A 20,296-nucleotide genomic window follows, 5' to 3' on the forward strand; every position below is an offset into this window, starting at 1 on the left:
CTGGATCATAAGGCAGTTCTATTTCCAGTTTTTTAAGGAATCTCCACACTGTTCTCCATAGTGGCTGTACTAGTTTGCATTCCCACCAACAGTGTAAGAGAGTTCCCTTTTCTCCACACCCTCTCCAGCATTTATTGCTTGTAGACTTTTGGATCGCAGCCATTCTGACTGGCATGAAATGGTACCTTATAGTGATTTTGATTTGCATTTCTCTGATAATGAGTGATGTTGAAATCACCAGATGGACATGAACAGGGCAAAGGGCCACTCCAGCCCTTAATGCCAACAAAGCCTAGCCTGACTTTATGGTCCCGAAAAGCAAAGCATCTCTGCATCTAAAGGTCACTGCTTCCACAGTGCTGACCGGGCCTCTTCCAGTTCTTAAAAAGCCCTGTGTGACCCATGGTGGGAAGTGTCCGGAGGCCCTTTGCTGGGTATACTAGGAATGATGTTGGAAATGTCAGACCATATGGGATGGCCAGGGTCTCAAACACTGGCACATTCTCATCCTCTCCCGAGTGATGGCGTCATCACTGCTCCACAGAACTCCGTGCAAGAATTTAGCTTCCCAGGCAGTCTCACCTCTCGAGAGTGTCTCTCAGTGTCTCCTGAGTTCAGGTTTCCTTGTGCTAAGATTTAAAAGGCCCCTTGGAGCTGCTTCCTGATGGTTATCTGTACGTTGTAAAGTCACCTTCACATAAGCAGATGCTGCAGTGCTCGTCCTCCACTGCTGTGTGTGTGTGTGTGTGTGCGCGCGTGCGTGCATGATATCAGTCTTTACTGATATCTTTACTGATATATGCTTTACCCTTTACCTCATTAGAAGCCTGGATTTCTAGGAATTGAAGGCTGAGAGGTCCTCCAGCTTGTTCCCAGCAGAAATCAGCAAGGTCATCAAAGATACATGACTTCACTAATAGAAACTTATCAGCTGCCAAATCTACCAAGAGATGCTGAAGCCACTTTCACTAAACTCTTGGAGTGTTTTCTTCTCCTCCAGCATCAGGAAGGTATTTGAAATATTCCAGCCCAGACAAAGACAGACTCCCCTCCAAAATATTCAAACAAAATTTTTTCATTATTTCAATGACCTCTCCTTCCCCCACCCATCCACTGGATGTCAGCACCATCCAGGTTGATGGCATCAGGAACTCCCCACCCATCAACTCACCACAGCATTAGAGGAAAGGAGCCACAGACCTGGAAGCCTCAACCCCAGGCAAAACCTTGCTTCTACCCAGCAAGTGGAAAGAGATTTAACTTTTCTGTTAAACATGGGGATGAATCAGATAGACCTTGAAGTCCCTTACACGGAAGGTCATCAAACCATCATTAGGTACCAAAGCCTGTGACACATGCTTTGTCTATTTTAAGTTATTTAATAAAAGTCACAAGATTCTTATGGGAGCAGTACCGTCATGCCCATTTCACAGATGAGGGTATTGAGGTAATGATCAGGCCCAGAGTCCCCCAACAAACAAAGGACTGGGTCCAGTTCTCAAGCCCCTACTTACTCTTCCATAATACCATATACCCTTATATGCATAGCTGTGTATTTCCAAGGGGTCTTGGTTTTTACTGTGACTGCTAACATCAGAGACTTTATCTAGTTTACATAAAATTCAGGTGGTGGCTGAAGATATTCCAAAGTGTGTGTTTGCTGGTGATGATGGTATCCGTGTTGATGCTGCTTCTCCCCTCAAGCCCCCACACCCCGACCCCCCTGAGTGCCTGGAGGGATCAGCCACTCCAGGGCAGCTCCACCCTCACCTGGAAAGGGCTCCTTGAGGAAGTGGCCATTGATGGTCTGGTTGGCAGTGCCCAAGGGGTTCTTGGCGATGAGGGTATAGTTGCCGTTGTTGTAGTGGGTGGGCTTGTTGAAGAGCAGGCAGCCCTCGGAGACCTCGCCCTCCTGGTAGTACTCCACGTGGATGATCTTGGACTCGCGCAGCGGCTGGCCATTGTGCAGCCAATGCAGTGTGGGCGGCGGGTTGCCGCGCACCACGAACTCGATGCAGTGCTCCAGGCGCAGCTCGGGCTCCTCCAGGCTCACCACACGTGGGGGGTCTGCCAGGGGACAGGCCAGCTGAAGCCCAGGACACGGAACCTCCCATGTCCTGGAGCAGCCTTCCAGGAGCTGGGGCGGGCAGCCCAATTCTTCATGCATGCATGCATGCTCAGTCAATCCCATGGACTGTACCCCACCAGGCTCCTCTGTCTATAGGATTATCCCAGCAAGAATACTGGAGTGGGTTGTCATTTCCTTCTGCAGGGGATCTTCCCAACCCAGGGATCTAGCCCTTGTCTTCTGCGTCTCCTGCATGGGCAGGCAGATTCTTTATTACTGCTACCTGGGAAGCCCCAATCTTCTCCATCAGCTCTAAAAAGACTAAGGGAATCAGAAGTCCCCCACTCCCCATCAACACCAACACCATCCCTAAAGAGGTGAAGAGATGTCTGTCTTCACCCAAGCTTCCTGGATCCACTACAGCTGGAGGGTCCTTCTCATGACCTTTGTTGGGGGGCATAAATATTCAGTCTATTATAGTGTCTAAGAATTCCTTAAAGAGATGAGTTCCTCTTGGCTAAAGAAAGTCTAAGAATCTAAGAGAAGTTGGCAGAATTTATCTTTTTTTTAAGATTTTTTTTATGTTGGCCATTTATAAAGTCTATGGAATTTATTACAACATTGCTTCTGTTTTATGCTTTGGTGTCAAGGCAAGTGGGATCTTAGTTCCCTATCCAGGGATTGAACCTACACCCCCTGCACTGGAAGGCGAAATCTTAACCACTGGACCACCAGGAAGTCCCACTAGAATTTCCCTTAAAAGCATCTCCATTAAGCCAAATGCTATGCTATGCTATGCTAAGTCACTTCAGTTGTGTCCGACTCTGTGTGACCCCATAGACAGCAGCCACCAGGCTCCCCCGTCCCTGGGATTCTCCAGGCAAGAACACTGGAGTGGGTTGCCATTTCCCTCTCCGATGCATGAAAGTGAAAAGTGAAAGTGAAGTCGCTCAGTCGTGTCCGACTCTTAGCGACCCCATGGTCTGCAGCCTACCAGGCTCCTCCATCCATGGGATTTTCCAGGCAAGAGTACTGGAGTGGGGTGCCATTGCCTTATCCGCCGTTAAGTCAAAAGAGAACCAAAATTTCATACTAAAGGTCATTCAATGACCCCAGATACTTGCATTTGTTGCATAGATAAGCACCAAAGTCATTAACTTCAGATATCTAGTGGGTTTTTTTTTTTTTTTGGTGTGATTAGCAGTAATTTACCAAGAAGTGTGTATGACTACATGTATTTCCCAGCCCCAAAATTCATATGTATGCTTGCCCATTCCCTGTCTCTATGGAGTAGCTCCTCAGAGAACTTTAGAGGTTTAGCAAAAGGCAGACTTGGGCCAACTTAGGAGTGAGCACACCCACCCCAGTGTTTCTTGCCTGGAGAATCCCAGGGACGGGGGAGCCTGGTGGGCTGCCGTCTATGGGGTCACACAGAGTCGGACACGACTGAAGTGACTTAGCAGCAGCAGCAGCAGGAGTGAGCAAATCCGAGTTGGAGGTACAGCACCTTCTGTGGCACAGGGACACGCTTTCTGGGGTTACTAGCCAAGGACTGACTTGACTTGCCCTGTACTGCCCCAGAGGAGTTTTTCTGACCCTCCTAGTGGACCACGCTCATTGCAGCGGCCCCACCCCGTCCCAGCCTCCTGTGCCGAGATCCCCAGGGTCCCACCCGCCTTCCACACATGGCGTCCACTCACAGTGGACAGTGAGGGCCACGCTGGCATTGCTCATGCCCACCACATTCTCAGCGATGCATGTCAGGGTGAAGCCATTGTCCTCACTCGTCACATTTACCAGCGTCAGGTTGATGGCATGTACGTTGGTCCAGTTCAGATTTGTCTAAAACCCCAAGAAAACAGACAACCATCAGATGTATAAAATAAGCTACAGGGATATATTGTACAGCACAGGGAATAGAGCTAATATTTTATAATAACTAAAAAAATGTTTACAACTGTAAATTTTAAGTTATGTATACTTTATCACATAAAAATTTTTTTAAAAGATTCAAAACAGAAAAATTAGATGATGGCACCAAAACAAAGGCAATAATCAAACAGTTTCCACAAGCCTCCCCACCTCACTCCCCAACACCTTCAGGAATCAAGAGGAAAGATGGGCAGAAAGTGAAAGAGGGCTTTCCGGTGAAGGCACACTGACCAAAGGCCAAGCTCTCTACAGTCAAGAGCTCAGGTAACCCTCACACTTACTCTATGAGGCCAATGGTAGCATTATACCCATTTCACAGATGAGGAAGGTAAGGTACAGAGATGTTTATAGTCTGAGATCAATTTGGCCAGAAAAAGTTGCAGCTGGGTGGCACCCAAGTCTCTGCCTTTCTTCTTGTAGAGAGAGGACCACAAACTTCCCCTGTTCTTCTTTCTTCTTCTTACATCTCTTGCTTCTCTTTATGATTCAGCTCTTTAAGACTAATAGGTGGCAGGGCCCAAGGCTCGGACGCCTACCTGGTGGGTGTTGATGGACTGCAGTCCGGTGACTATCCAGTCCACATCGGGCAGGGGTGAGCCCGAGCCGTTGCAGGTGATGACAGCGTTGTCACCCTCTCGTACTGTCAGGTTGGCATGGCTCACGCTGATCTCGGGAAGGTCTGGGAGGAAGGACAGGGCGGGTGCATAGATAAGGAAGAGTTTGTGACCAAAACTCTGTCCACGAGGGCAATGGTGGCACTTCCTGCCTTGTCTAATCATGACTCCAACACAACCTGCTTGACCTCTTAAAAGCACCCCAAGACTCAGAAGCCTCACACCAGCTCCAGACGTCAGATCTCAGGACGTGAGCCCGTGCAGCTTGACTGGTGGAGGGGATGGTGGTGGGGGCAGGGTTGGAGGGGAGGACAGTTGCTCAAGGCAGGCAACTCTAGCAATGACGTCAAATGGCATCTTCCACTTTGGGCACTGGCTCTCAAAACCTTGATCTGCTTCAGACTCCCCTGGGGAGCTCGCTAGAAATTCAGATTTCCAAACTCATCCCCAGACACTCTGATCTCATTAAGTCAGAGATGAGTGATCAGGCCCATACATCTGCTTCTCTAAAAGTCCCTTAGATGTCCTGATAAAGGAGACCCGGAGACCACACCTGGACCTGCACTCCTTCAGGTTTACTTAACAAGAAACTGACAGGGTGCAGGGACTCTGGTCCGATCACAAAGAGGGCACATGCGCCCTTTTCTGCATCCCTGAAACCAGGAGTCCCCAGCCTCCAGGACCTAAGGCCTGATGATCTGAGGTGGATCTGATGTAATAAAGTAGGAATAAAGTGTACAATAAATGTAATGTGCTTGAATCATCTCCAAACCATGCCATCCTCCCCCCAACCCCTCCATCCTCTGTCCACGGAAAAACTTCTTCCACGAACCCAGTCCCTGGTGCCAAAAAGATTGGGAACCGCTGCCTGAAACCAACCTTCCCACAGCTGGCTCATGAAGGGACAGGAGCGAGCAGGAAGTAAGAGGGGAGCCAGATCCGCAGCCACTGTGGCAAATTCGAGGCTGGGAGGGCAGTGGGGAAGGAACACCCTGGCTTCCTGTCCCTGGGTCTGTGGGAGGGCGGCGTGGAGCCAGCTGGGCCGGGGGGCTCACTCACCGCACTGGCTGATGTTCATGCGGAAGAGTGGCAGCTGGGAGCCATCGGCGCTGATGCAGTAGAGGTTCTGACTGTTGAGCTTAGCCTCCCCCTGCTCCTGCCACAGCTGCATCCAGCGGATGTCACAGCTGCAGTTGAAGAAGTTCTGCTCCAACCTCCTGTGGGCGAGAAGCGAGTTCAGGGAACCCCTGAACCAAGGGAGGCCCCACTCCCTCCCAGGGCTCTGAAGCCAAGGGCCCCCACCTGCTCCTCATACCCATGAGAGAAGGCATTTAGCAGCACCTCTAAAGAAGTATTGAGCACTAAAGAATTGATCTTTCGAACTGTGGTGCTGGAGAAGACGCATGAGAGTACCTTGGACAGCAAGGAGATCAAACCAGTCAATCCTAGAGGAAATCAGTCCTAAATGTTCATTGGAAGGACTGATGATGAAGCTGAAGCTTCAATACTTTGTCCACCTGATGCGAAGAGCTGACTCATTGGAAAAGACCCTGATGCTGGGAAAGATTGAGGGCAGGAGGAGAAGGGGGCGACAGAGGATGGCATGGTTGGATGGCAGCACTGACTCTATGGACATGAGTTGTGAGTAAACTCTGGGAGATAGTGAAGGACAGGGAAGCCTGGCATGCTGCATGCAGTCCATGAGGTTGCAAAGAGTCAGACACATCTGAGCGACTGAACAGCTAAAGAAGTAACATCATAGAAGTTCACAAATTCATAGTTTCTAAATGAATAAACTTATTAAAAAGAAAATCCATTCCACTGAACTCATCTGGCAAACAAACCTTTTAAATATGCCATTTTGGGAAGCTCCTATCCTCAAAACCCTCCAAGTGGCCTCCCAACTCATCAAAAGTCAAAGTCAAAGACCTGTGGATTGGCACCACCCCTCTGTCATCTCTCATCACCTGCCTCACCCTCCCCTCCTCTTCTTCAGCAACACTGACCTTGCTGTGGGTCAAGGTCAGCAGGATGACCTGCATGCTCCTGCCTCAGGGCCTTTGCACCTGTTGTCTTCTCTGTCTACAGATTTTGGACCCAGAACATATCTGGAGATCAGCTCCCTCGATCTCCTATGGTTGCCATTTCCTTCTCCAATGCTTAGGCTGCAGTCCATGGGGTCGCTAGGAGTCGGACACGACTGAGCGACTTCACTTTCACTTTTCACTTTTCACTTTCAGGCATTGGAGAAGGAAATGGCAACCCACTCCAGTGTTCTTGCCTGGAGAATCCCATGGACTGGGGAGCCTGGTGGGCTGCCGTCTATGGGGTCCCACAGAGTCAGACACAACTGAAGTGACTTAGCAGCAGCAGCAGCAGCATCAGTTTAAATATTTATTTGCTTGCTTGGGAGTTTGGGACTAGTAGATGCAAACTATTTATTATATATAGAATGGATACAGAAAAAAGTTTAAAAAATAAATATTTATTTGCTTTATCTCCCTAAATAAAAATTAAATTCCGTCAAAGTCAGAGACATTGACTATTAGGTTCACTGCTGTATTCCCCATACCTATAACTAAGCCTGGCACTTAAATACCTGTCGAATGAATAAAAGGAGGAAGAAAAATGGAAGGAAGGTAAGTAGAAAGAAAGGAAGAAGTTTTTATCCTTGGAGAGAAGGTGGTTAGCTATTTCCAACATTTTCTCAAAGCCCATCTTGGGACCAGCTTTCTTTTTTCATAGAGTCAACAAAATCCTTAATAAGCACCTCTTCCATGTCTGGCTCTGCCTGGAGTGAGTGCTATTGAAATGGAAATGAATCATCAGTCCCTATTTCCTGGGACCATTCATCTCGGTGAAGAAGACCATCTAATGGAGGCAGAGTCAAGTTCAAGGCCTTCCTCACCACCCATCCAGAAGGGAGTTATTAGCGGACAACTGAAGGGCATTAGCTGATGTAAAACTCCTGAGGTCAAGGGCAACTGATAAATCGGAATGCCTGGCTGGATCACGATTCTCTTTGTGGGCCAGTATGGGGATGACTCTGTTGACGCCCAGAGGGAGGGGCGCTTGGGTAACTCCACTCAGATAGGTGGCAAATTCCAAAGTAGTGAAGCAGGCATCAGCATCAACCAGCTTTCAGGCAAAAAAAAAAAAAAACCACCAACAACAACGAGAGGGACTTCCCTGGTGGTCCAGTGTCCAAGACTTCACAGTCCCAACGCAGGGGGCCTGGGTTCCATCCCTGGTTAGGGAACTGGATCCCAACATGCTGTAAGTAAGGACCCTGAATGCCACAACGACGATCAAAGACATGACACAGTCAAATAAATAAATAATATTTAAAATAAAAGAGGAGAGAGGCCCTTGGGGGCAGGAACCAGTGTTTTCCAGCCAACAGGACAGCAAAGGTTGCATGTGCAAACACCCCCGCGTGATATCCTCTTGGTCTAAAAGTGCCCGTGATTTTTCTCCACACATCACACTCATTCGGCAAAGGAGATGAAAACTAAATTTTATCAAGCATCTGCCTCTCACAACTACACTCAGAGACAGCCAAGTCCCATCACCACACAGATAAGGGACTGCCCCACTCATGTTTGGAAGAGTCAAGTCACGCACTCAAAGTCCCTCGGCTAGTGTGTGACAGTGAATTGATGTATGTGCTCAGTTGTGTCCAACTCTTTGCGACCCCATGGACTGTAGCCTGCCAGGTTCCTCCATCCATGGAATTCTCCAGGCAAGAATACTAGAGTGGGTTGCCATTTCCTCCTCCAGGGGATCTTACCAACCCAGGGATCAAACCCGTCTCCTGTGTCTCCTACACTACAGGCGGATTCTTTACTTGCTGAATCATAGGAGAAGCCTCAGGGCCTCAAATCTTGGCCTGCTGGACTCCAAAATTCACGCACCTTCCTCATCATCTATCACAAGGCAAGAAATTGCTAGATAGGGGATTCTAAGAGGAGTAAGCAGGACCCCTGACTTTGGGGGCTTATGGAGGGAGTGACTAGGGAAAGAATTAGAGGGCCTGTTACTGACTGGACTGTGAAAACAAGAAAAACAAAGTTGCACCATGGCAGAGAGTTTGTGTCAAGGAGTACCAGGAAATGAAGCTAGAAGGACAAGTGAAAGCCAGATGGTGGAGGACATTCATGGCCACATCAGGAAGCTTGAAACGCATCCAGAAGGCAGTGGGAACCACTGGAGTCCTTGTAGTTGGACAGTGATGTAAACAAAATTGTAAGAGCAATCCAACAGTGCTGGACAGGATGAACCAGAGAAGGGGTGAGCTGGAGACCGGGACATGAGTCAGGACGTCGAGAAACACAGGGTCACAGTGTACAGTGGGGAAGTTTGTACGTGTTTCAAAACGCCCAGCCAAAGGGAGGAACAGGGATGAAATCCAGCCTGCACGCCCTTGACCAGACCTGGTGCCAGGCATGGGGCTCTATCCGCCCAGAAGAGGCATCTTTTCTCACGCACACATAGGCACCATTCAGGCTGGCAGGCTCTCCAGGTCAGTGCTCTCCAGCTTTTTGGTCTCAGAACTCCTTTTTACCCTGATAAATGACTGAGGGTCTCAAAGAGCTTTTAGGTGCATGATACTTATCATAATTTACCATATTAGAAATTAAAAAACACAAGAATGCGTTAGCAAAAACTCCATTGAGCATCAGAGGAAGGATGTTAGCGTACATCACGTGGCCTCTAGAAAACTTCTTTGAACATGGGAGTAAAAAAAGGCAAATAACATTGCTGGATTATTATGGAAAGAGATTTAACCTTGTGATCTGCCAGTATAGGTCTTGGGGATCCCTGGGACCCTGGACCACCACGAGAGAACTGCTGCTCAGTTACTAAGAGCCTGGAATACAGAGGTAAAAACTGGGGAGTTCAGTTCAGTTCAGTTGCTCAGATGTGTCTGACTCTTTGCAACTCCATGGACTGCAGCATGCCAGGCTTCCCTGTCCATCACCAACTCCTGGAGCTTACTTAAACTCATGTTCGAGTCAGTGATGCCATCCAACCATCTCATCCTCTGTTGTCCCCTTCTTCTCCTGCCTTCAATCTTTCCCAGCATCAGGGTCTTTTCAAATGAGTCAGTTCTTCATATCAGCTGGCCAAAGTATTGGAGTTTCAGCTTCAGCATCAGTCCTTCCAATGAATATTCAGGACTGATGTCCTTTAGGATTGACTGGCTGGATCTCCTTGCAGTTCAAGGTACTCTCAAGAGTCTTCTCCAACACCACAGTTCAAAAGCATCAATTCCTCAGCACTCAACTTTCTTTATAGTACAACTCTCATATCCATACATGACTACTGGAAAAACCATAGCTTTGACTAGACAGACCTTTGTTGGCAATGTGACAAAGCTGGCAAGTAATGTCTCTGCTTTTTAATATGTTGTCTAGGTTGGTCATAGCTTTTCTTCCAAGGAGCAAGTGTCTTTTAATTTCATGGCTGCAGTCACCATCTGCAGTTATTATGGAGCCCAAGAAAATAAAGTTTCTCACTATTTCCATTGTTTCCCCATTGTTGCCATGAAGTAATGGGACTGGATGCCATGATCTTAGTTTTCTGAATGTTGAGTTTTAAGCCAACTTTTTCACTCTCCTCTTTCACCTTCATCAAGAGGATCTTTGGTTCTTCTTTGCTTTCTGCCATTGGGTGGTGTCATTTGTATATCTGAAGCTATTGATATTCTCCCAGCAATCTTGATTTCAGCTTGTGCTTCATCCAGCCCAGCATTTTGCATGATGTACTCTGCATATAAGTTAAATAAGCAGGGTGACAATATACAGCCTTGACGTACTCCTTTCCCATTTTGGAACCAGTCTGTTGTTCCATGTCCAGTTCTAACTGTTGCTTCCTGACCTGCATACAGATTTCTCAAGAGGCAGGTCAGGTGGTCTGGTATTCCCATCTCTTTCAGAATTTTCCACAGTTTGTTGTGATCCACACAGTCAAAGGCTTTGTTATAGTCAATAAAGCAGAAGTAGATGTTTTTCTGGAACTCTCTTGTTTTTTCTATGATCCAATGGATGTTGGCAATTTGACTCTGGTTCCTTTGCCTTTTTAAAATCTAGCTTGAACATCTGGATGTTCACAGTTGAAGTATTGCTGAAGCCTGGCTTGAAGAATTTTGAGCATTACTTTGCTAGTGTGTGAGATGAGTGCAATTGTGTGGTAGTAGTTTGAACATTCTTTGGCATTGCCTTTCTTTGGGATTGGAATAAAAACTGACCTTTTCCAGTCCTGTGGCCACTGCTGAGCTTTCCACATTTGCTGGCATATTGAGTGCAGCACTTTCACAGAATCATCTTTTAGGATTTGAAATAGCTCAACTGGAATTCCAACATCACTAGCTTTGTTTGGAGTGATGCTTCCTAAGGCCCACTCGACTTCACATTCCAGGATGTCTGGCTCTAGGTGAACGATCACACCATCATGGTTATCTGGGTCATGGAAATCTTTTTGTACAGTTCTTCTGTGTATTCTTGCCACCTCTTCTTAATATCTTCTGTTGGGTCCATACCATTTCTGTCCTTTATTGTGCCCATCTTTGCATGAAATGTTCCCTTGGAATCTCTGATTTTCTTGAAGAGATCTCTAGTCTTTCCCATTCTATTGTTTTCCTCTATTTCTTTGCATTGATCACTGAGGAAGGCTTTCTTATCTCTCCTTGCTATTCTTTGAAACTCTTCACTCAAAGGGATGCATTCAAAGTTGGAAAACTCTGCATTCAAATTTGGAATTCTGCAATCAAATTGGGGAGAGTGAAGGGGAAAATGGAGCAAATATCATAAAGGAAGACAAGGTGGTGTTTGGTGTTTCACTGGAGGTAGAAGAAAAGGAAAGAGTAAAATATGATCCCAAGGTTTTATGCTCCAGGGCACAGGAAGTTAATGGTGGAGAGAAATGTCTTTGGTTGAAAAACAGAAGAGAAGAAACCAGTGGAAAGGAAGAAGGGAAACGTATCAGGGCTGGGGTTGGGGTAGGGCCGGGGGTGGGAGGGGAGGGGAAGGTCCTAGGGCAGGAAAGTGAGGGATGAAATTAAGGACCCTCGGAGGGGTTTGCCCTGGGATTAAGATAGATGCATGTGCAGTGGCTGAGAAATGAGAAAGAGAACAGAGAAAATGTAGACAGGAGAAAACCAGAGAGGTTTTTTCTGGAGGGAAGAAACTGCTCAGCCTGCCTTGGGGGAAAGGAAGTGGAGAACTGGTTGGGATTCACACTGCAGGGGCTGAGAGGAGAGGCCTGTCAGCCCCAGCCCCGTTGGAAGGATATTGAGGGTCCAGATGCTGGAATATATGCAAACTGAACCAGGTCAGCCTGATTTTTCCCAGTTGCTTACTTGACAAGATGTGGTCATTCATTATTAAGTAGCTGTAAAAATACAAATTACCCACCTGGGTGGAAAATACTAGACAAGTGAGAGGCTTGGCCGGGCTGCTTCAGGTCACATGTGCTTTATTCAGTTCTGCCTCTGGTCTGAGCCCTGCACTCCTGTGTTTCCCCACATCTTGGGAGTGTCCCCCAGAACGGAGGCTGATGCCTCAGCACCCTGAGGCTGGAAGGAGGAGCTGGTGAGACATGTGGGGCATGGCTAAGACGCCGCCAGGCATGGGCACGCTAATGGCTTGTTTATTTCCTTCCCTCTTTCTCCTCCAGAAGGCAAGCACTACAAGACATGTTCCTTTCCTCCCACCCAGAGTCTCCTGAAAATTGAAGAGCCCTGAGTTCTCCCCTGATCCCTCTGGACCCTCCTCCTGGACAGCGTGACATACACACAGCAGAGAGCATGTTGAGACTCAGAACAGTAGTGCACCAAGCATCTCACTGAGCAAATCCCCTGTCGTCTTCATAACCTGATGAGGGAGTTAAATAGCGCAGTGGGGCCTTTCCTGCTGGCTCATGGGTAAAGAATCCGTCTGCCAATGCAGGAGACACGGATTCGACCCCTGATCTGGGAGGATCCTACATGCAGTGGAACAACTAAGCCCATGCGTCACCAACTATTCAGCCTGTGCTCTTGGGGCCAGAAACTGCAACTACTGAAGCTTGAGTGCCTTAGAGCCTGTGATCTGGAACAAGAGAAGCCACCGCAGTGAGAAGCCCATGCACCGAAAGTAGAGAGCAGCCCTCACTCGCCACAACTGGAGAAGAGCACGCGCAGTAAGGAAGACCCAGCACAGGCCCCAAATAAATTAATTAATAAAATTATTTTTTAAAAAAACAAAAAATCCGTGAAATGGACCAGAAGCAAAGAAGGGCAAGTCCTGGGTCTAAATGAAGCTGTCCGCTCTCCCATCCAGTCCGGCCTGGAGCAGTGGAGCCTTCAGCCAGGGCTTCAGGGACAGACTCCTGGAGCCTAAAGCCAGCCTTCCTGGGCTCCATCAATAATGCAGGCAGCCCCATGAATAATACAGCAGCAGCTGCTTCAGAGCACAGATTACCAACACCCAGCCCTTGCCCCAAGATGGCCCGGGGCCTAATTGCAGGGCCCCTGGGGCTTCCTGCAGATTAACTCAGCCTCATCTGAGTCTGTGCACACAGACACTTGGCTGAATAGCCAACGCCAAGACTGGGTGTTTAGAAAACACTGATTCCCCGCCAGGCGTCACTCTGGTTTTCTTCTCCCCTCCACAGTATCGGTGCTGCGGGTGGCAATCCTGGTGTCAGGTAGTGGAAAATGGGGAAGAGACCCAAATCTGTTGTCACAGAAGAAAATATACCCAAAGGGCATCTGAAGATGCCAGCATCCCAATCATTAAAAAAGTACCCGAAGATCTGAGTTGAGCCAGCCGTGTCACCTTGGGGGGGCCATAGGAGACTGAAGAGTGTCTCCTCCTCTACCAAAGCCTTGAGTCCCAGTAGTTGTGAATGTGACCTTCTTGGAAACAGAGTCTTTGCCGATATAATCAAGTTAAATCATGAATGAGATCATGCTGGAATACAGTGGGCTGTAAACCCAACGACCGGTATCCATGGAAGAGGAAGGAGGGAAAGGACTTCCCCAGTGGTCACTGCAGGGAGCCTGGAGTTCAATCTCTGCTCAGGGAAGTTTCACAAGCCATGCTGTGCAGCCGAAGAGAGAGAGAAAGAGAAAGGAGGGGAAGATGAAAGACAGAGAGGTGGGGAAGATGGCCACGTGAAGACGGAGGCAGAGACTGGAATGGTGCTACCACAAGCCGAGGACCCCCGGAGGCCACTAGGCCCTGGAAAAGGCAAGGACGGGCTCTCCCTCGAGCCTCTGCAGTGTGTGTATCCTGCTGCCACTCTGAGTTTGGACTTCTGGGCTCCAGAACAGGGAGAGGATCATTTTCTACTGTTCAAAGCCACCAAATTTGTGGAAATAGGTTAAGGCAGCCCTAGGATATGAAGACAGCAAGTAACTTCATTCTGCAAGGCTCTGTTTTTACTTCTATAAAGGGGTTCAATCTTCCATCCTCACAGTTATTGTGAGAATTAGTGATGATCTATGTTAATATGCTTTCTGAAATTATAGGGGCAATAAAGAGGTCAGGTTATTATCATAATAACAGTATTATTAGTCTGATTGTTTATTTACTTATTTTGCTGTTGTTGGTTGTTTAGTCACTATGCTATGCTAAGTCACTTCAGTCGTGTCCGACTCTGTGTGACCCCACAGACGGCAGCCCACCAGGCTCCCCCGTCCCTGGGATTCTCCAGGCAAGAACACCGGAGTGGGTTGCAATTTCCTTCTCCAATGCATGAAAGTGAAAAGAGAAAGTGAAGTCGCTCAGTCATGTCCGACTCTTAGTGACCCCATGGACTGCAGCCTACCAGGCTTCTCCATCCATGGGATTTTCCAGGCAAGAGTACTGGAGTGGGGTGCCATTGCCTTCTTCTTGTTTAGTCACTAAGTCATGTCTAATTCTTTTGAGACCTCATGGACTGTAGCCCACCAGGCTCCTCTGTCCATGGGATTTCCCAGGCAAGAATATCTGAGTGGGTTACCATTTCCTTTTCCAGGGGATCTTCCCGACCCAAGGACTGAACCCAGGTCTCCTGCATTGCAGGCGGATTCTCTACCACTGAGTCACCTGGGAAGCTTATTTACTTATTTAGGCTGTGCCGGTCTTCACTGCTGCACAGGTTTTTCTCTAGTTGCGGTGAGTGGGGGCTACTCTCTAGTTGCTGTGCGCGGGCTTCTCATTGTGGTGGCTTCTCTTGTGGTGGAGCAGGGACTCTAGGTGCTGAGGCTTCAGTGGCTGCGGCTCACAGGCTCAGTAGTTGTGGCACACGGGCTTAGTTGCTCCAAGGCATGTGGGATCTTCCTGGACCAAGGATGGAACCCAAGTCTCCTGCACTGGCAGGCAGATTCTTAACCACGGAGCAACCAGGGAACCCCTTAACCAGCTTGTTTAGTGACTTGAAGAGCCGTGGCAAGCAGTCAGTGCCAGGACTGGGAGAAGGAAAGTGCCAGGATTAGCACAAAGCCATCCCCGAAACCAAGTTAATATTTTACCAAGTCGATGAAATCTGCAGATTATACCAGATGTAATTATCACTTTGCTTTAAGAAAATGAAATATTCCAATCTATTTTAATCATGTCTGCTCTGTGCGTGCAGGGTATTAAGAGAAGCCTGTTGGAGATACACTAATGGTCCTTAGGGTATTTCTGAAGGGTTTCTGCACTGTGAGTTTATATCCTCTGATGCCTCTCGCTTTTGCCTAAATTGTATCATGGGATTCAGAATCCAAGCTTCTTTTCTTTCAAATTCATTCTTTATCTTGGAGGCAATCTCTTTGATTCTTGCTTGGCTTTCTCATCAGACCATTCCCATCTTCTTGGTAATGGGAAGACACCATCTTACCCAAACCAGAGACTTCAGAGAGCACTGTGCAACGCCAACTCAAATTTCTCTAAACCCGTGCTATTGGAAGACTGCCGGCTACTCTGATGAAGTCTTGAAAAATGCTTCCAGTTTTTATCAGTAAGAAAAAAACAGACCGGACCAGTGAGAAGCAGTGGGCCAGGTGCTCAGCCAAGACCATACCCTTCATCGCACAAGAGTAAATGAGAAATGAGTGAAAGAAGTGTCTGGCACATGGCGAGGGCCCTGAGATGCTAACTTGTTTGGATTTTTTTTTCCCTTTGGATTATATTGTTTTTCCCCCATTGATTCCAAGGGGAGCTGCCATGTTGAGAGTGGCTTCTGGAAGGTGATGCAAAGCATGTGGGCTGTGGGGCTCAGTTGGGTCAGAAAAGAGCTGGTCTTTGAAAAGAGCAGACCTGGGTGGTAGCAATGCTAATAATCACAGTACTAATTCCCGTTACTTGCCATGTGATGTTGGATCAGTTCTTTCACTTGGCCAGGCCTCCACCCCTCATCTGTCAAACTGGAGAATAAGGACATCCCCACCCTGCTGTGGGATTGTTCCCTGAGATGAGAGTGGACCTCTTAGACATTGCTGCTGTTTAGTCGCTCATTCGTGTCCGTGTCTTTGTGACCCCATGGACTGTAGACCGCCAGACTCCTCTGTCCATGGGATTTCCTAGGTAATAATACTGGAGTGAGTTGCCATTTCCTCCTCCAGGGGATCTTCCCAACCCAGGGACTGAACCACATCTCAGCGCCTCCTGCATTGGCAGGCGGATTCTTTACTGCTGAGCCATAGGGGAAGTCCTTGTATACATTAGGGACTCAGTATACATCTCTTCTTTCTCCTTCTCTGCTACTGGAAAAGTCATACACACTCAGCCTTCTGATGGGGAATCCCAACAGCATTCATTCTTCCATCAAGGATCAGAGGAGGGGCTGGTTGGGGCAGGCAGAGATCCCCCACGAAGGAATAAAATGTGCTAAGAAGCTGTCAAAAGCCCCAGTTCAAGCCTTCTGTTCCTGCAGAAGGTCGCTGGAAGCCTCACACCTCTACCCTTGCGATGATCTGGCTGCCCCAGTTCACAGAGGCATCTCCTCTAGGACCAACAGTCTTTCTTCCTGGAACTACCCAATCCTTCCCCACACCCCAGCCAGCAGGCTCCATTGGGCAGACCCTGGCAGTCTACATGGCTTGTGGCAGATGGCGCCATGTGGACTAATCAGGAAGTCAGACAAGAAAATACGACCCCCTCTTCCATTTGCCAGGAACTGGGATTGTTTGGATTTTAATCACAGCCACAGCTAAGAGCCAACATGCGGCCCCTCCAGCCAAGAGATAAATTTTCCACTCTCAACATTCAATTCTTCCTCAAAAAAAAAAAAAAAAGACCCCTATCAAGCGACTGCTCCCTCAGAGAGGGGTTTCTTTATTTTCCAATATAATTCTTTTCTTATTTAACAATATGACAGAAATAAAATACTCCGTGGACATGGTGCTTCTCCCACAGTGACTCGGCCTGGAGGGAACGTCTTCATTCCACCATAAGTCACAGCCAGCTCACTGGTGTATTGATCCTGGGCAAAGATGAATGCAGAGTCCCATGAGCCTCTGGGAGAAATCTGACATTTTCTTTAAATATATATCCATGGAACAACTGTTTCTAAAACTCCAAGAAACAGGTCACGGGGGCAGCACACCATTGATTTAGCAGCCAGTGACTTTTAGAAGGAGCACTGCACGCTGTCTCGATAATTCCAAGGGCAGCCCAAGAAGTCCCCTGGAGAGATGCTGTCCCTAGACTCCCAGAGATGAAAGGGTTGGGTTCTTGGGAGAACTAAATGAAAGACTCTCAAGAAAGAGAGCCCCCAACTAGATCCTTTACGGCAGGGCCCCTGGTCAGTTTTAAAGCAAGGTAAGGAAAAACTGCAATCACACATTTGTTTGAAAATTATCATAGAATGGATCCGTCCTTGGATTGGAAGGGTTTTCCTGGTGGCTTTGATGGTTAAGAATCTGCCTGCAATGGGAGAGACCTGGGTTCAATCCCTGGGTCGGGAAGATCCCCTGGAGAAGAGAACGGCTATCCACTCCAGTTTTCTTGCCTGGAGAATCCCATGGACAGAGGAGCCTGGTGGGTCACAAAGAGTCAGACATGATTAAGTGACTAACACACCTGGATTGAAAAAAGACTGAAAAAGCTGGGAGATGGCTGAGCATAATAGTCAAGATCTTGAGTCCATATGCTGCCATTCAACTAACAGGTGACCTTAACCAAGATACTTGGCCTTGCTAAGTACCCCCAGGGTCCCCAAAGGTGAAGTGATAGTAGTCATTCTGACCTGATAGAATTGTTATAAGGATTAAATAACATGCTTAACTCAATAGATTGCTTGGCACAGTGCCTGCAACAAACTAAGATCTCAGAAGTCAGCATTAGTGGTGATCAAAGCAGTCAGGTTCGTTTACCTTTAACATCTTGTCTACCTACAAAGATGGGAATGAACACAAGTGCATCCGGTGGACCAACCTGACGCTGAGATATCTCTGTGACATTGTCCAGTTTCTCTGTGTTTTATAAACTAACGAGTATATATTTGGGCTTCCCAGGTGGCGCTAGTGGTAAAGAACCTACCAATGCAGAAGACACAGGAGACGCCGGTTCAATCCCTGGTCTGGGAAGATCCCCTGAAGGAGGGCATAGCAACCCACCCCATTTTTCCCACCTGGAGAATCCCATGGACAGAGGAGCCTGGTGGGCTACAGTCCATAGGGTAGCAAAGAGTCAGACACAACTGAATCAACTTAGCATGAATGCACATGAGTATATATTTACCTTTTTTCAAGATCAGAAGTTTTTATTGATGTACATCTGATGGTAGCCATATATGACCTGATATATGGTAGCCATATATGAACTCTGATCACTACAGCTATTGTGCTTGTGGCAGAGGAGAAGGCTAGTGGGAAGGGCAAAGTCCTAAGGTAGGAAAGCGGTTTGATCCTAAACCCTCCAACACTGTCAAAGAGACCCTCTCTGCCCTTCCCATCCCTGGAATGGCCTCTTTCAGCATCATGTAGGCACCTACTCCATGAGAATGAGTAGGGTACATACAGGACTGTCATGGCAATGTACATATTCTTCCTCCTGACAAACTGGGTCAGAAAAGGTTATGACTCTTCCTTGAACTCAGGTCTTAACCAGTTGGAAGGAGAAAAAGTTGAAAGGCCAACAGCTTGGGCAGGGATCCAAGGTCATTCATTGCCTCTTGGTAAAGGATAGGAAAGCAATCTGCATTCAGTGAATTTGGATCGAAGTCACCAAGTAAAAGAGAAGACACGTGAGCAGTGTCTCTGGAACACTGAGTCCCTAATTCCATCCATGTCTCAATTCCTTTGCAGTTTATTCTTTGATTTGTTCTCTCAACATAATATGCCGTCCTTCGTGCACAGAGCTGACCCTGATGACTCACACGACAACATGAGTTATTTTTTCCAGCAGTGGTCCCAGGTTTTTCACTCATCCATCCAATATGTGTTTGTGGAAAATGGCTAGCTGGGGTAGGAGCACACTGATCAGGCTCAGAATGCATCAAGGCTAAGCTTAGGTCCACAGGCAGATTGAATAAATATATGGGCTTTGTCCCTTCAAGATGCCCATACTCAAGCCAAATAGGCTGACAGAAGATCATGAGAAGTGGAAAAGCCATGCAATCTGAAACTAAAGGCTTATGTTCAAGTCCTGGTTCTGCCAGTCCCTAGCAAGGTGATCTTGGCTGTGTCTCACATGCCTTTCTGGAGCTAAAAAACCCTCACCTTAAAGGGTGGAGATACCATTTTTATGGGAAGCATAATAATACCTACCTTGATTGACAGTAGTGATGATAAGTCAGAGGTCATGTAAATGAAAGCACACCTAATAATCAACTTACATATTACAAATGTTATTTATTATAAACTAACTCTCTTTATTATTATAAATTCAATACTGTTATTAACTAATTACTAACAAGTCACAAAACTACATCCTGCTAAGAGATGAAATTCCTATTTTCTGAAATGTACTATGCCCAGAAAGAGTATCAGAAATCAAGGGATGAGGTGACTCCCTCTCACTGAACATGGTACACCCAGGTCATCCACCCCAAAAACCCCTTCAGTTGTATGCCCGGCCTCCAGTGGCTTCACCCGACCTCTAACCACCACTCCACCAATTTGGACAGTTTTCAAAACTGAACTTACAATTCCCGAAGACTCAGCGTCTGGAAGAGCTGCCATGAGAGTGTGGTGAGCCGGTTACTTGACAGGTTTCTGTAAGACGGACAAATAAAGAAAATTAAAGGACAATCTGGAATAAGTCTCGCTCTGTGTAGTAAGCATGGTCATTTCATGGGAGCCTGGCTCAGCTGTGCTTCTCCTTCGTTCCATTCGGCTAACAGCACATCTGCTAGTAGTCAAGGCTAAAGATCATGTCTTGAGAGGACGCTGGGAAGAAAAGACTTTACAAATCGAATGGAATAAATAAATTAATAAAATTTTCTTGGTCATTCTCTGCTGTCCTCTCACCACAATAAAATTTCACCTTTTTAAGCCCACCCTCTTTCAGGAGGACAGGGAACCCTCAGGGTACAGTGTGTACAAACCAGCAAGTATTTTTTTCAAATGAAGTACGGTTGATTTACAATGTTGAGTTAATTTCTGCTGTACAGTGAAGTGATTGTTACACAAAAGTACATTATTTTTCACAGTATTTTCCATTATGGTTTATATAGGTAACTGAATATAATTCCCTGTGCTACACAGTAGGACCTATTGCTTATCCATTTT

The 20,296-nt window shown here is 47.2% G+C and overlaps 1 protein-coding gene across 1 annotated transcript in view; it reads right to left on the reverse strand.

Annotated features, from left to right (window-relative positions):
- NTRK3 (neurotrophic tyrosine kinase, receptor, type 3) overlaps nt 1-19,780 on the reverse strand; it is a gene marked incomplete at its 5' end in the record, with an annotated part of 300,013 nt that extends 280,233 nt beyond the window's left edge. The window contains 5 exons of the mRNA XM_010832183.1: nt 1,771-2,067; nt 3,769-3,910; nt 4,537-4,679; nt 5,674-5,831; nt 19,712-19,780. Of these exons, the coding sequence (XP_010830485.1) occupies nt 1,771-2,067; nt 3,769-3,910; nt 4,537-4,679; nt 5,674-5,831; nt 19,712-19,780 (809 nt within the window). The remainder of the gene's footprint in view (nt 1-1,770; nt 2,068-3,768; nt 3,911-4,536; nt 4,680-5,673; nt 5,832-19,711) is intronic.
- Nucleotides 19,781-20,296: the final 516 nt, after the last annotated feature.

The sequence above is a fragment of the Bison bison genome, unplaced genomic scaffold, assembly GCF_000754665.1.
Source record: "Bison bison bison isolate TAMUID 2011002044 unplaced genomic scaffold, Bison_UMD1.0 scf7180017860443, whole genome shotgun sequence".
Taxonomy (NCBI): Eukaryota; Metazoa; Chordata; class Mammalia; order Artiodactyla; family Bovidae; genus Bison; species Bison bison.